The sequence below is a fragment of the Enhydra lutris genome, unplaced genomic scaffold, assembly GCF_002288905.1.
Source record: "Enhydra lutris kenyoni isolate GAN:26980312 unplaced genomic scaffold, ASM228890v2 scaffoldscaffold19, whole genome shotgun sequence".
In the NCBI taxonomy this organism is placed as follows: Eukaryota; Metazoa; Chordata; class Mammalia; order Carnivora; family Mustelidae; genus Enhydra; species Enhydra lutris.
This window is the reverse complement of record NW_019154103.1, coordinates 5,834,580-5,847,650: the sequence shown is the minus strand read 5'-3', so window position 1 is coordinate 5,847,650 and position 13,071 is coordinate 5,834,580. Positions and strand designations below refer to the sequence as shown.

At 32.9% G+C, this 13,071-nt stretch overlaps 1 protein-coding gene across 4 annotated transcripts in view; it reads right to left on the bottom strand.

Annotated features, from left to right (window-relative positions):
• The window catches only part of LOC111148268 (poly(A) RNA polymerase D4, non-canonical), a 68,984-nt gene that overhangs the window by 37,458 nt on the left and 18,455 nt on the right, over positions 1-13,071 (bottom strand). For 2 of the 4 annotated variants that reach the window (XM_022504736.1, XM_022504735.1), the window contains 4 exons: positions 5,064-5,178; positions 4,883-4,974; positions 2,875-2,941; positions 700-769 (listed from right to left, as the gene is read on the bottom strand). In XM_022504736.1, the coding sequence (XP_022360444.1) occupies positions 700-769; positions 2,875-2,941; positions 4,883-4,974; positions 5,064-5,178 (344 nt within the window). Of the gene's footprint in view, positions 1-699; positions 770-2,874; positions 2,954-4,882; positions 4,975-5,063; positions 5,179-13,071 lie in introns of all 4 variants that reach the window. The other 2 variants (XM_022504733.1, XM_022504734.1) reach the window with 1 other exon arrangement.

Sequence of the window (13,071 nt, the reverse complement as noted above, 5' to 3'; positions counted from 1 at the left end):
TATATAAAAGATTCCAATCCCAATGCCAATTAGAAATCCAATCAGAATTTCAGAACCCAAGCTGGTAGAGTGTACCGACAGATGTAATTACATTTACAACAACCCCCTTGATAGAAATACACATCAAATTTTGAAATACACAACAAATTTCATCAATTACGATATGTTCTGAAGAGTGACGACATTTCCAAAAGGCAAGAGATCATTTAAAAATCTGAAATGTAAAAATATGTATGTTTTTTTTTTTTTTTTAGTTTTTTTTTTTATATTTATTTGTCAGAGAGAGAGAGGGGAGAGAGAGCGAGCACAGGCAGGCAGAGGCAGAGGGAGAAGCAGGCTCCCTGAGGAGCAAGGCACCCGATGTGGGACTCGATCCCAGGACGCTGGGATCATGACCTGAGCCGAAGGCAGCTGCTTAACCAACTGAGCCACCCAGGCGTCCCAAAATATGTATGTATTTTTTTAAACAGATAGTTTCAAACACTCGAAATGTCAAGCAGAATAACTAAGTATAGTTAAGCATAAAAAATTGTTCAGACTATTCCAAAAAAAACATCTCAAAGACCAAATCAAGCAGTTCTAAAAACTGATAAAGATAAGCTATTACACTGTAGCATATATTTCTTAATTATTTACATTAAAAGAACATCTAAAAATGATCTAAAGCAACTGAAAAACAAAAATTCAGTAATTATTTACCTGACTTTATCCCTGAACTTCACAATTGGCACTTTTGCTCGAATCAGCTGAGGTCTCTCAATGTAGCCAGCTGAAGGATAAAAGATAATGTGAGTACCTGTAAATGTTTTTCAAATTCATAGTGTTCCAATGCACATTTTTAAAAAATGGTATTATACTAAACCAAAACAATGTAAAAGTCTTTGATAAGAAAGCAAAGGAAGGACACTATCGCATTCTTCTAAGACTGAAATTTCCAATACCATTTACAGGGATTTGTATTTAAATTCAGAAATGTCATCTAATATCTAATAATATTCATAAAGAAATTCATCACAGCATTATAAACATGAAAAATATCTAGACTAGCATCAAGGTGATAAATTCTGGTATAGCACAAGGCAAAATATTATGACAGCCATAAAAATCCTATTTATAAACAGTCTTTAACGGGAAAGGCCTACAACATGATATATGGAGTAGTGATACATTTAAGTAAGTATAATCTCTAAGTGGAAGAATACATGTATCCATATTTTTATTCCATCAAACTTCATAATTTTTTAAATAATACAGGTCTATTATATGAAATTAGGAAACTATAGAAAATTATTTTTAAAAAAACAAACAGCTAATTTTTCCCAAAGGAAAAATTTCCTAATGCTATAACTAAAGAAAAGCATAATACCAGACTTAAAAGTGAAAAACTTTACTGTTACAATGCTTTTACCACCAAAATCATAAGCTGTGTCAAGCTTCAAATACAATTTGTGTGCAGGAATTCAATGAGGTTCAGTGAAAAATAAGATTAAGAGTTAAAAGTCCCAAGTTCCAGGTACAGGTTCTGACAGCAACAAACGAACTATTCTCCTCAGGCAAATTACTAAACCCACTGATCATCATTCTCCTTAACTATGAAAAATAACAACCAAAAATACCTATGAATTAAATGATTTCTAATGTCCCTTCTGTTTTTAACATTATTTTAGATTATTTAGATTATATTATTTATTTTTATATTATATATTTTTATTTATAATAATATAATTTATATTATATATAATATAATATATAAATAATATATATTATTTAATATTTAATTCAATTTTAAATTTTAATTTTTAATTAATTTAATTAATATTTTATTTAATATTTAATATATATTATACATAATATATAAAATTATATATAAATAAATAATATAAATTATATATAAATATACACATTATATATAATAAATATATTTATATTTTATTGGATATATTTAAACAGTATATTATATAAATAAATATATAATAAATATATAAATAATAATGTGATTTATATACAATTATTATTTATATTATATAGATATAAAACATGTTTTAACATGTTTTAGATTATTCTAATAATAGCTATGGAAAATCCATTTAAGGTATGAATTACTCCTTTATTTTACAAATGTGAACACTTCAATCCACTAAAATAAATCACTTGATTTCTCACCAAAAACAGAACTTGTCCAGGGCAATAACTGGTCACTTTACTTTGTATTTTCCAGGTCAAAGCCTGACACATAGTAGTATCTGTTTAATAAATGGACACAGCCCTTTCCAACATCCCATAGGTACAGTGACTTACACTGTCCACAATATTCCATGGATATTTAAAATAAATTATTTGAGATGGCTTAACATGTGTATTAAAATCCGCTTAGCTCACTTAATCAAGAATAAAATCTTATAATAAAAGGGCCTATGTCAATAATTTTGCTTTTTTGTTGAATTCATTTATGGGCTTCATGCTCAGTGATCCTATTTTTAAAATGTGACGTCATAAATTGCATGTCACTGCAAAACAGCTGAAATCCTCACTTCCCCACATGAATACTTTATCTATCACTCTTTTGGTTTTTCACAGGTACTTTGCACTACAGCTATTCATATTCATGTTTTGGCTTTCCCTGTTGAATAGAAAAAGAACTGAAGCTTATATATACTTGAATTCTCAGTGCATGCTGTGGGATTATCTTACAAGTAAACTCAATAAAGAATTGTTATCTTTCTAATCAAGAGTTAAAAAGAATTCATTTGAAAAAAAAGGATCCATATTATACCTATCATGACCAGATAAACAATTCTTACCAGAAAATAAAGTGAGAGACATATTAAATAATTATGTCAGATGACATATGAACTTGAGGCATATGAGACTTACAAAGTCTAGTACAGAAGTGTTTATGGACTAAGGTGAGTATGTGCCGTGCTTCAGTCTTCTGATTTACCTGAAAAAAACACTGAAAAGTTAAAAATAAAGTGTTTTTTCATTATCTTTCTAAATTTAGTGTTTTATTTTCTAAATTTTTCTCATCAAAAAGAAACCACAGTAGACCTTTCTTTTCAATATACATTTAATTACATTATAGAAAATGTCAACTTATATGCTGTCTTTCACATCAACATTCCTAAATCAATTCCTAATTATAAACTTAAGGCAAAATTTTAAAAATATTACAACAGCCTTATTTGTCATTTTTTTTAAACTTTTGTATAAATGTACATAAAACAATCTTCTCCTAGAAAAAGAGAGGGCACCTGGGTGCCTCAGTTGGTAAAGTGTCAGCCTTCAGCTCAGATCATGATCCTGGGTTCCTGGGATTAGTGAGATGTAGCTGAGTAGAGTCTAACTCTGAGAGAAAGATTTAATTAAAACTCCAGTATTCGGGCGCCTGGGTGGCTCATTGGGTTAAGCCTCTGCCTTCGGCTCAGGTCATGATCTCGGGATCCTGGGATCGAGCCCCGCATCGGGCTCTCTGCTCAGTGGAGAGCCTGCTTCCCCCTCTCTCTCTGCCTGCCTCTCTGCCTACTTGTGATTTCTCTGTGTGTGTGTGTGTGTGTCAAATAAATAGATAAATAAATAAATAAATAAAACTCCGGTATTCTTCACTATGTTTATTATTTCTGAAGCTTTTTTTCAAAGTTTTCCTTTACATGATTTCAAAGCCTAGAAACGTGTCAGTTTCTTTCCTGGAATAAATAAATCTCTTTCTGATTTGTAGTAACTAGAAGCCAATTTTGTTAATGAAATAATAAAAATAATAAAGATACATACTACTATGATTCAGTAGATTTTTTCTTGTTTTCAAAGAGGTGGCATGTAATAAGGCATATTAACACTATAGTTAAATTAACCTTTGGTAATTCAGAAGAAACCTCAGCATATTAAAGAGATTGCTTCAAGTTAGTTTAGTGAACACCAACTGCTGTGGTACTAAGGACAAACAAGAGTATCAATTAACAGGAAATTCAAATATAAAACTAAATAACAAAATTTGGTTGCTAAACAAAAAAAAAAAAAAAAACCCCAAATATCACAGAAAAATATAGTCAATCACAAGTCTTTTTTTTTAAAGTCAGTCAGTGTAATCCCTTTTTGTATTCCCAAAATAAGAACTCCAAACCCTATAGTATTTTCAAAGGGTAAAGAAAGATTAAAAATAGAATCACTGATAATTCAAATGGAAAGGAAATATATCAAAATAATACTGACACATACTCTTCTTGTTGTATCCTGGCAACATATCCAATCCAATGACATTTTAAAACAGAGGCAAACACAGTGAAGCCACCTTGCTTCAACAACTTAAAAATAAATTAATGCTAAAATCTCTGTTATGTTTATTTGTGCATGTGCACACACCTTAAAAGAAAAAGCAGCATTTCCTGGCTTTCCTTTAATTACCATGAACAGAGAATCCAAAGAACTAATTAAAACAAAACAAAATTTTTCCTTCTACGATTTTTTTAAAAAATAGATTCCAGGGGCACCTGGGTGGCTCAGTGGGTTAAAGCCTCTGCCTTCGGCTCAGGTCATGATCCCAGGGTCCTGGGATCAAGCCCCGCATCACGCCCTCTGCTCAGCAGGGAGCATGCTTCCTCCTCTCTTCTCTCTCTCTGCCTGCCTCTCTGCCTACTTGTGATCTCTATCTGTCAAATAAATACATAAAATCTTAAAAAAAAAAAAAAAAATAGACTCCATACCCAGCACGGAGCCCAAAGTGGGCCTCAAACTCACGACCCTAAGATCAAGACCTGAGCTGAGATCTAGAGTCTTAGAGCTTAACCAACTGAGCCTCCAAGGTGTCCCTCTTCAATAATTTTTATATGAAACTTCTTGAATGATTTAACATGAAAAGAACAATTGCAATAAATGTTTCATTACTTACTGGTTCTTCTTTAACAACTAAGCATAAATCACCATCACTGCTCCGGGTACCAAATCCATTTAGAGAGGACCCAACCAAAAAAAGCCTGCTTTCTAGAGAAACAGAATGGAATTATAAGGTATTATTTAAAATTTAAAGTAGGAATGCATATACAAAGGGCATGCAAAATAGGTAAACATACGTGGAAATAACAGCTGAATTTCTCTCTGTAGCTGTGTTCGACATAGTTCTTTCTTCTTTAAATCACTTACTTGCTGCTGACATGCTTCAAATAACTCCAGTATCTGCTGACTCAACTTGAATCCACCGCAAAAAAAGCAAAAATTTTGTTCAGAAATTTAAAGTAATTATCATACTAAGAAGTATAAAACAACACTACCAAAAGTATTTTAAAAATGAGTATTTATTATCTCCTTAACACTTTCCAAACTACTGTCACTCAACAGTTACTTAAAAACTGAAATAGTTACTAACTTTTCCGAAGTATCATTGATAAAACACAGAAAAGTACAGTTGGTCACAGAAAATTCTTAATGAGTATAACCCATGGCACAGCAAACTACAATCTTCACTTGCTGCCATGTTTAGCACATGAGCTAAGAATGGTTTTTGAATTTTTAAAAGGTAGTAAAAACAAACAAGTAAAGATATGCAACAGAAATATATGAGTGGCAAAGTCTAAAACAGTTACTATCTGTCTTTTAAAAAAGTTTGCCCAACCCAATATTCATACCACCAATAATATTAACAAACTTTTAGAAGAAAAGCCCCTGGTTGTCCTTGCCCATGCAAACCACCCTCTTTCCCCATTTTTACAGTACTGGCCTGAACCTTGTCTTCTTGTTGCCACCTATAGATAGAGATCTTGCTCATTTACCTATCTGGTTCACACTTTCCCCTACAACCCAACTCTCAACCATCATCACAACTAATTTCCTCATCTACAATGGGCTAGATATCTCAACATACTCCCACCATTTCTGAACTTCTCTTACTTCAATATTTTTCATCAGGATCACTCCCACAGCCATAACATGGCCTTTACAATGAAAAAGAACAGACCACTGATATTTTAAATTCCAATATACTATCTTGGCTTCAATCTCCTGTCCAATTCTTACTTTCTTACTCCCCTCATACCTGCTCCAGAACCACACAGACCTGGAGTCCTCTGAATCCTCCCTTTTTCCCCAGCTCATTAGCACCTGAATGGTATAATTTGCTTCCCTGTCCAGTCTATATCACAAAGTCCATCCCTTGAACCACTCTTTTATCATGCTTTAACATTATTCTCTAGTCATGCTCAGTCTAACACCTGTCCTGAAAAATCCTTAGCTCTTATATCAGAACATAAAACTGAAAAAAATTTTAAAATCACAAAACTGATATCTTTCAACTTTATATTTTAAAGCCTAGCCTAAGGTTAGTCTTTAGCATCATTCAGACTTCCATACCTCTAGTCAGAGGTATGGTTTCATTTTTCATCATCATCATTCTAAAATCTTTACTTCTTTCCTCAAGTCCCCTATACTTACCTTATTCTCTTTAGCAAATAACTTCACATAAAGTTTACTAAGAAAATTGAAAATAGCAGATATAACATTCCTCAGCTTGCTAACTGCAAACTTTTTGCAAACTAACACATCTGAATGAATCTCATCTCTTTACCCCTTCTGTCAGACAAACTGTTTTCTTCCCCTGTTCAAAGTTAATACTTCTACCAAAACTTGTACCAAGCCTCCTGGTCCCTTCCAGGGCACAAATACTTCCATCAGTTTTTCCAAATCTCTCTTGCATTTTCAACCTCTCCCTCTCTAGGCCTTCCCCATGACCAGGCACAACTCTCACCCATCATTTAAAATGTTTTCTTAAAACAGACAAAACAAAGAAACAGACTCATACACACAGAAAACAAAGTGGTGGTTGTCAAAAGGAGGGAGTGGAGGAATGGCAAAATAGGTGAGAAGAATTAAGAGATAAAATTTTGTTACAGAATAACTACGTTATAGGTTTGAAAGGTGGGACATAGGGAACATAATCAATGATATTATAATTTATAACTTTACACTGTGACAGAATAATTACACTTAATGTTGTGAGCATTTCCTAACATACATAATTGTCAAATCACTATATTGTACACCTAAAACTAATATATTATTATATGTCAACTGTACTTCATTAGAAACAAATTTTTTAAATAAAAAAATGAGTTTTTAAATAGACTGACAAAAAAATAAGTAAACAAAACATTGTCTTTTGTCATGTTTAGAATACACATTTTAAGAAGGCAGAGGCAGTCTGGGCAATTAGGCAATGAAAGAGACATCATTTTTTAATATCCCTTTGACAACAATATTAATATACTTAACATTACTATTTTAATAGTTTTTAATAACCTCCCTCCAAAAATAGAGCAACCAGAAAAAAACAAACATATGAAACCAAACCAAAATAAAATAAAACAGGGCTAACAAATACAAATGATTACATATTACTCATGAACCCCAAAATATGAGCAATTGGGACCAAATACCAATAGCAGCAAGACCCATTAAGAAGAAGAAAAGGAAAAAGATTTTGGACAGTCCTAAAGTGAGACCATCCAGAAATCAAACTGCCTATAGGTAGTACTTCCTGACCCTTTCCTCAAATTGAGGAATCCAATTCAGAGTAGAACAGCAACCAAAACTGGGGGAGAGCTGCATAGACTATACCCAAGAGTTCACAGGTAAATGCAAGAGGATCACAGAAAGATCAGAAATCTCAAAACAAAGTGAAAGCTTCTTTCTTAGAGCAACACACCAGCAGGAACCACCAGGAAGAGAAATCTAAACTAAACAGTAGAGAGCCATAGGGACAAAGAAAACACAGTCCAGAATGAAAATGATTATGACTCCCAGGGGCATCTGACAACGTCTGGCAACATTTTTAGTTATCATAACTGGAGGGAAGACACGTGCCACAGGGTGGTCACTGGAATCTACAAGTGAGAGGCCAGGATGCCACTAAATAGCCTACGACGAATAGGACAATCCCTCATGGCAAAGTTTATCTGACCCAAAATGCTGAAAAATCCTAGTCTAGATAAAAGTTAAGAGAAAGGAGAGAAAAGGTCTCAGAAAGTGTATTTCTGAATACTGCATAACTAGACAAGAGGATTCCTAAAGCCATATATCTAGGAAAGCTAGTCTGCCCAACCATCCTAATTTAAAACTAGTACAGGAAAAGGCACCTCACTTTTATTTGTATTTGTTAAATGCAAATTTTGGTATCTCAGAAAGAAAGGTGAGAATAAGAGGACAGAAAAAAATAATGCCTAAAAAGGACTCTGGTCAATTCTTTGTCAATTTTTTGTCTTTTTGGGTTTTTGTTTTGTTTTGTTTTTTTGTTTTCTTCTCTTGCTTTATTTTTTAAAAAGATTTATACATTCATCTGAGACAGAGAGATACAGAGAGAGAGCTTGAGCAGGGGGAGAAGCAGGCTGAGAAGGAGCAGCAGACTCCCTGCTAAGCTGGGAGCCCAACATGAGGCTCAATCCGAGGAGCTGGAGATCATGACCTGAGCCCAAGGCAGATGCCCAACCATCTGGGCCACCCAGGCACCCTTCATATAAAGTTTTTGTAAGAAAACTGAGAATACAGTAACACTCCTACAGATAATAAAGCACACCATAAAGACCTGTCCACAAAACTACTGGAAATTTAAACATAATATATCAAACCAAAGCTCTTTCTCTTATGTTTTAATTTTCCAAAAAGATAAGTAACTATAAAGCATATATACTAGTACTAAAAAAAAAATTTGGAAATCTACATATTAAAACCTTATCAAAGGCAGCAAAAAACAGTAAGTATTTAGAAATATATTTACAAAAGATATATGAAAATTGTATACTTAAAATTATTAAGTACTGATGTGGGAAATTAAAAATCTAAATAAATGGAGAGCTATACCATATTCACGGATCAGGTAACTATTGTTAAGATGTTAATGCTCCTGAAATTAGAGTCAATACCATCAAAATAAACTAAAATACCCAGGAGGTTTGTTTCTAGAAGTTGAGAAAGTAACTTTAAATTTTATTTGAAAGGCAAAAGACCAAGAATAGCCAAAAAAAAAGGGGGGGGGGGTAGAAAGTTGGAGAATTTGCCTTACTTATTTACTGTAACAGTTACAGTAAACAAGAAAGAAAAGTATGGCATAAGCAAAAGGACAGATTAAAAAGATAACAAAAAATGCTGAAATATTCATGAATATAATATACCTTTCATGTACTTCACACTAATGAGGGAGACAGGTATGGATGAAATAAAATTCATAGTTATTTTGGTAGTTTTCAAAGCTCAGTGATATGAAGATTTATGTCACTATATTCTATTTTTGCATATATTTGATATTTTCCATAAAAACCTTTTTAAAAGCATCCAAGTTTATAAAAGATTTGAAAGAAGTTGCCAGTAAAGTGGTTAATATCAAATTTTAAATAACACTTGAACTTGAGTTTTATTCATTTGCAGAACTGGCAAACTACAGCCTGTAAGCCAAATACTGTCCCTGGACTGTTTTGCAGAGGCAGTAACAAAATAATTTTTGTATTTTTTAAGCATTGTTTCAAAAAGAGAGAAAAGAAAAAAGAATATTTAACAGAGGGACCCCACATACCCCATTATGTCTAAAATATTTACTAGTTGGCCCTTATAGAAAAAGTTTTGCCAACCCCATGATCTAGAATCAGGCCGATCAATACAATCCTAGAACTAATAGTAGGTACTATCCTACATATGACTACTTTTCTTGGGTAGCAAGAAGAAATTTCTTCATAACAATGCTCATATTTAAGAAGTTCTTTCATCCAAATGATATCCATATAGAAACATTCCTATACAAAAAATTTATGATTATGTGAAAAATATAAAATTCTATATACTTGTTCCTTTCCCTTTTTTTACATTCATGGAAACATTTCTTCTCTTTTAAGTACTGCTATAACAGAGAACTAACAGGTTTCTATACAAAAGAATTCTCCTCACTATCTAGCTATTTACTTAGGGATTCACATTATCAAATTATGTTCCTGCATCCTAGAACAGACCATTATAGAATATAGAGTACAAATGAAACAAAATGCAAAATAAATGTACATACATGCTGAAATATGACTTCTACTACTTAAATTTAGAGAAATATTTCAGAAGATGGATCAATGTTCTTATAATTCAGAGGGGACAGAATGTATGATATGAATTCTCCTCGGCTGATAAATATCAGTCATCAAATATTCAAATCATGTATGTAATACCATACATTTTTTTTATATATATACACCAAATCCCACTCTTTTTTTTTTTTTTAAGATATTATTAATCATTTGACAGACAGAGATCACAAGTATGCAGAGAGGCAGGTAGAGAGAGAGAGGAGGAAGCAGGCTCCCTGCTGAGCAGAGAGCCCGATGCGGGGCTCAATCCCAGGACCCTGGGATCATGACCTGAGCTGAAGGCAGAGGCTTTAACCCACTATGAGTAACGGCACTTCAGGAACTTTCTTTAATTGCTTTTGTTTCACTCAGAAGTATGTATTTCCCATGTTGGTTTAAAAAATCACTCCAACAAAGTATTCATAAAATAGACTATTCTTATAGTTGTTTCAATGTCTACAATACTACCTGTTTAGGCCACCTCCCATGGTCTATTACTTTAATTTAAAAGTACTTGTAGAAGATATCTCTTTCTCACTATAAGTAAAAGCTTCATCTGTTCAAAACTGTACAAAAGTCTCACCTCCATATAAAATACTAAAATAAATGTTTCTTCCAAATATAAACGTTCATTTTTCCTAAAAAGTATTATAACCTGTCTTCAAAGTCAGGCTCAAAGAAATTACCAATGAAGTTTCTGTCTTAGGTCAACACGAGCCATCAAGGACATGTATAGATTGAAATTCAGAAAAGTTGTTAAATGTGTCAATAAATAAAGCTTAAGGTGTAACTTTTACATGTCACCAGCAGCTTCTACATCTGTCTGTGCTAGCTGGGTCCCCACATAAAAGAAAATGAAAAAAATCTTTCACAGAGGATTACCAAGACCTGATTATATATTATATGAAAACAGTAACAGGTTTTTGACTAAATGTGAGTGCTACCTGAAACAACAAACATAACTCTGTAAGGAGCTTTCAAAGACCGGAGCCCATAAAATTAAATATGGTACAAAAAACACTAGTTATGAATTCGTAAACATTTCAACAAAAACTGGCAATTCCTCAGGCTCTCTCCTGCTCTCTCCCCTCAGGCAACAAAGACTGCCATAATCTTTGTTATATACATCACTCTGGAAAAATAAAGCTAGGAATGCAATAAAAGTTTAAATTCATTATTGATGCTTAAATTCCCTTTCTCTTAAAATTAGCTAAAATAAAACAGAATCAGGAAAATGCCATGCCAAAAGCAACACACTCCTTGTTAGTGTGTTAAATTATTATGTTTTTGTGTGGAGCAGAGTCTTCTTAATTTATAAAATGGCACACTGATTAGGCCGTTTGAATTACTGATTTCTTTCCCTTAAGTCTGATCGTTTTTAGGCATGTATTATTACCGAACTTGACCAAGAAATAAAAGGAGAATGGAAAAACAAAACAATCTCTCACTTGAGGACCTGTTCTGCAGAGTCCTGGCCTAGATTTTCTACAGAAAAATACACCTTAGACACATACCTTAGAAAAATACACTTTTCTGACACATACATTATAAAGATAGAGCCATAGGAATAAATTTAAACAAGGAGGTGAAACGAGGTGAAAGACCTCTACAATGAAAACTATAAAATATTGACAAAAAAAAGAAATTCAAGACAACAAATAAAACAAAAGATATCCCACATTCATGGATTAGAAGAATTAAAATTATTAAAATTGTTAAAAAGTACAAATCAATCTACAGAATTAATGCAATCCCTATGAAAACACCAATGGCATTTGTCACAGAAACAGCACTGGTAAAAGTCCTATAGAATCACAAATAACCCAGAAAAGCTATAGCATTCTTGACCAAGAACAACAAAGGAAGCATCACATGCCTGACTTCAAATTATATTACAAAACTATGGTAATCAAAATAGTACGGTACAGGCATAAAAACAGACACACAAACCACTACAGAGCCCAGAAATAAACCTGTATATATATATATATATATATATATATATATATATATATAGTTAACTTATCTTTGACAAAGGTGCCAAAACTACACAATGGAGAGACTACACAAAAAGGATATTCTTCAACAGTGTTAGGCAAACTGGGTATCTACATGTAAAAGAATGAAACTGGACCCTTATCTTACACCATACAAAAAAATCAACCCAAAGTGGTTTAAAGATTTAAAAGTAAGACCTGAAACTGTAGAACTCTTTAGAAAGCATAGGGTAAAAGCTCCTTGACCGTCGTCTTGCAATGATTTTTTGGACCTGATACTAAAACCACAGGCAAGAAAAGCTAAAATCAACCAGTGGGACTACATCTAACTAAAAATATTCTGCACAGCTAAAGAAACAGTCAACAAATTGAAAAAGGAACCTACAGAATGAGAGAATATATTTGCAAACAACAGATCCAATAAGGAGTTAATATCCAAAATATCTAAGAAACTCATATGACTCAACAGCAATCAATTTAAAAATGTGCAAAGGACCTGAACAAATATTCTTCTGAAGAAGATACACAAATGCCAACAAGTACCTGAAAAGATGTTTAACATTACTAATCATCAGGGAAATGCAAATAAAATCCACAATGAGGTATCATCTTACCCTTGTTAAAATGCTATTATCAAAAAGTTAAAGATAACAAGTATTGACAACAATACAGAGGAAAAGGAAACCCTTATACACTGTTGGTGAAAGTGTAAATTTTACATTCACATTGTGATATTACAATCACATTGGAAAACAGTAATATGGAGGCTCCTCAAAAAATTAAAAATAGAACTACCATATGATCCAGCAATTCCACTTCTGGGTATATATTCAAAAGAAATAAGATCACTATCTCAAAGCAGTATCTGCACTTCCATGTTCACTGCAGCATTAAACACTGTAGCCAGAGACACCTGGGAGGCTCAGTCTGTTAAACGTCTGCCTTCAGCTCGGATCATGATCCCGGGGTCCTGGGATCAAGTCCCACATTGG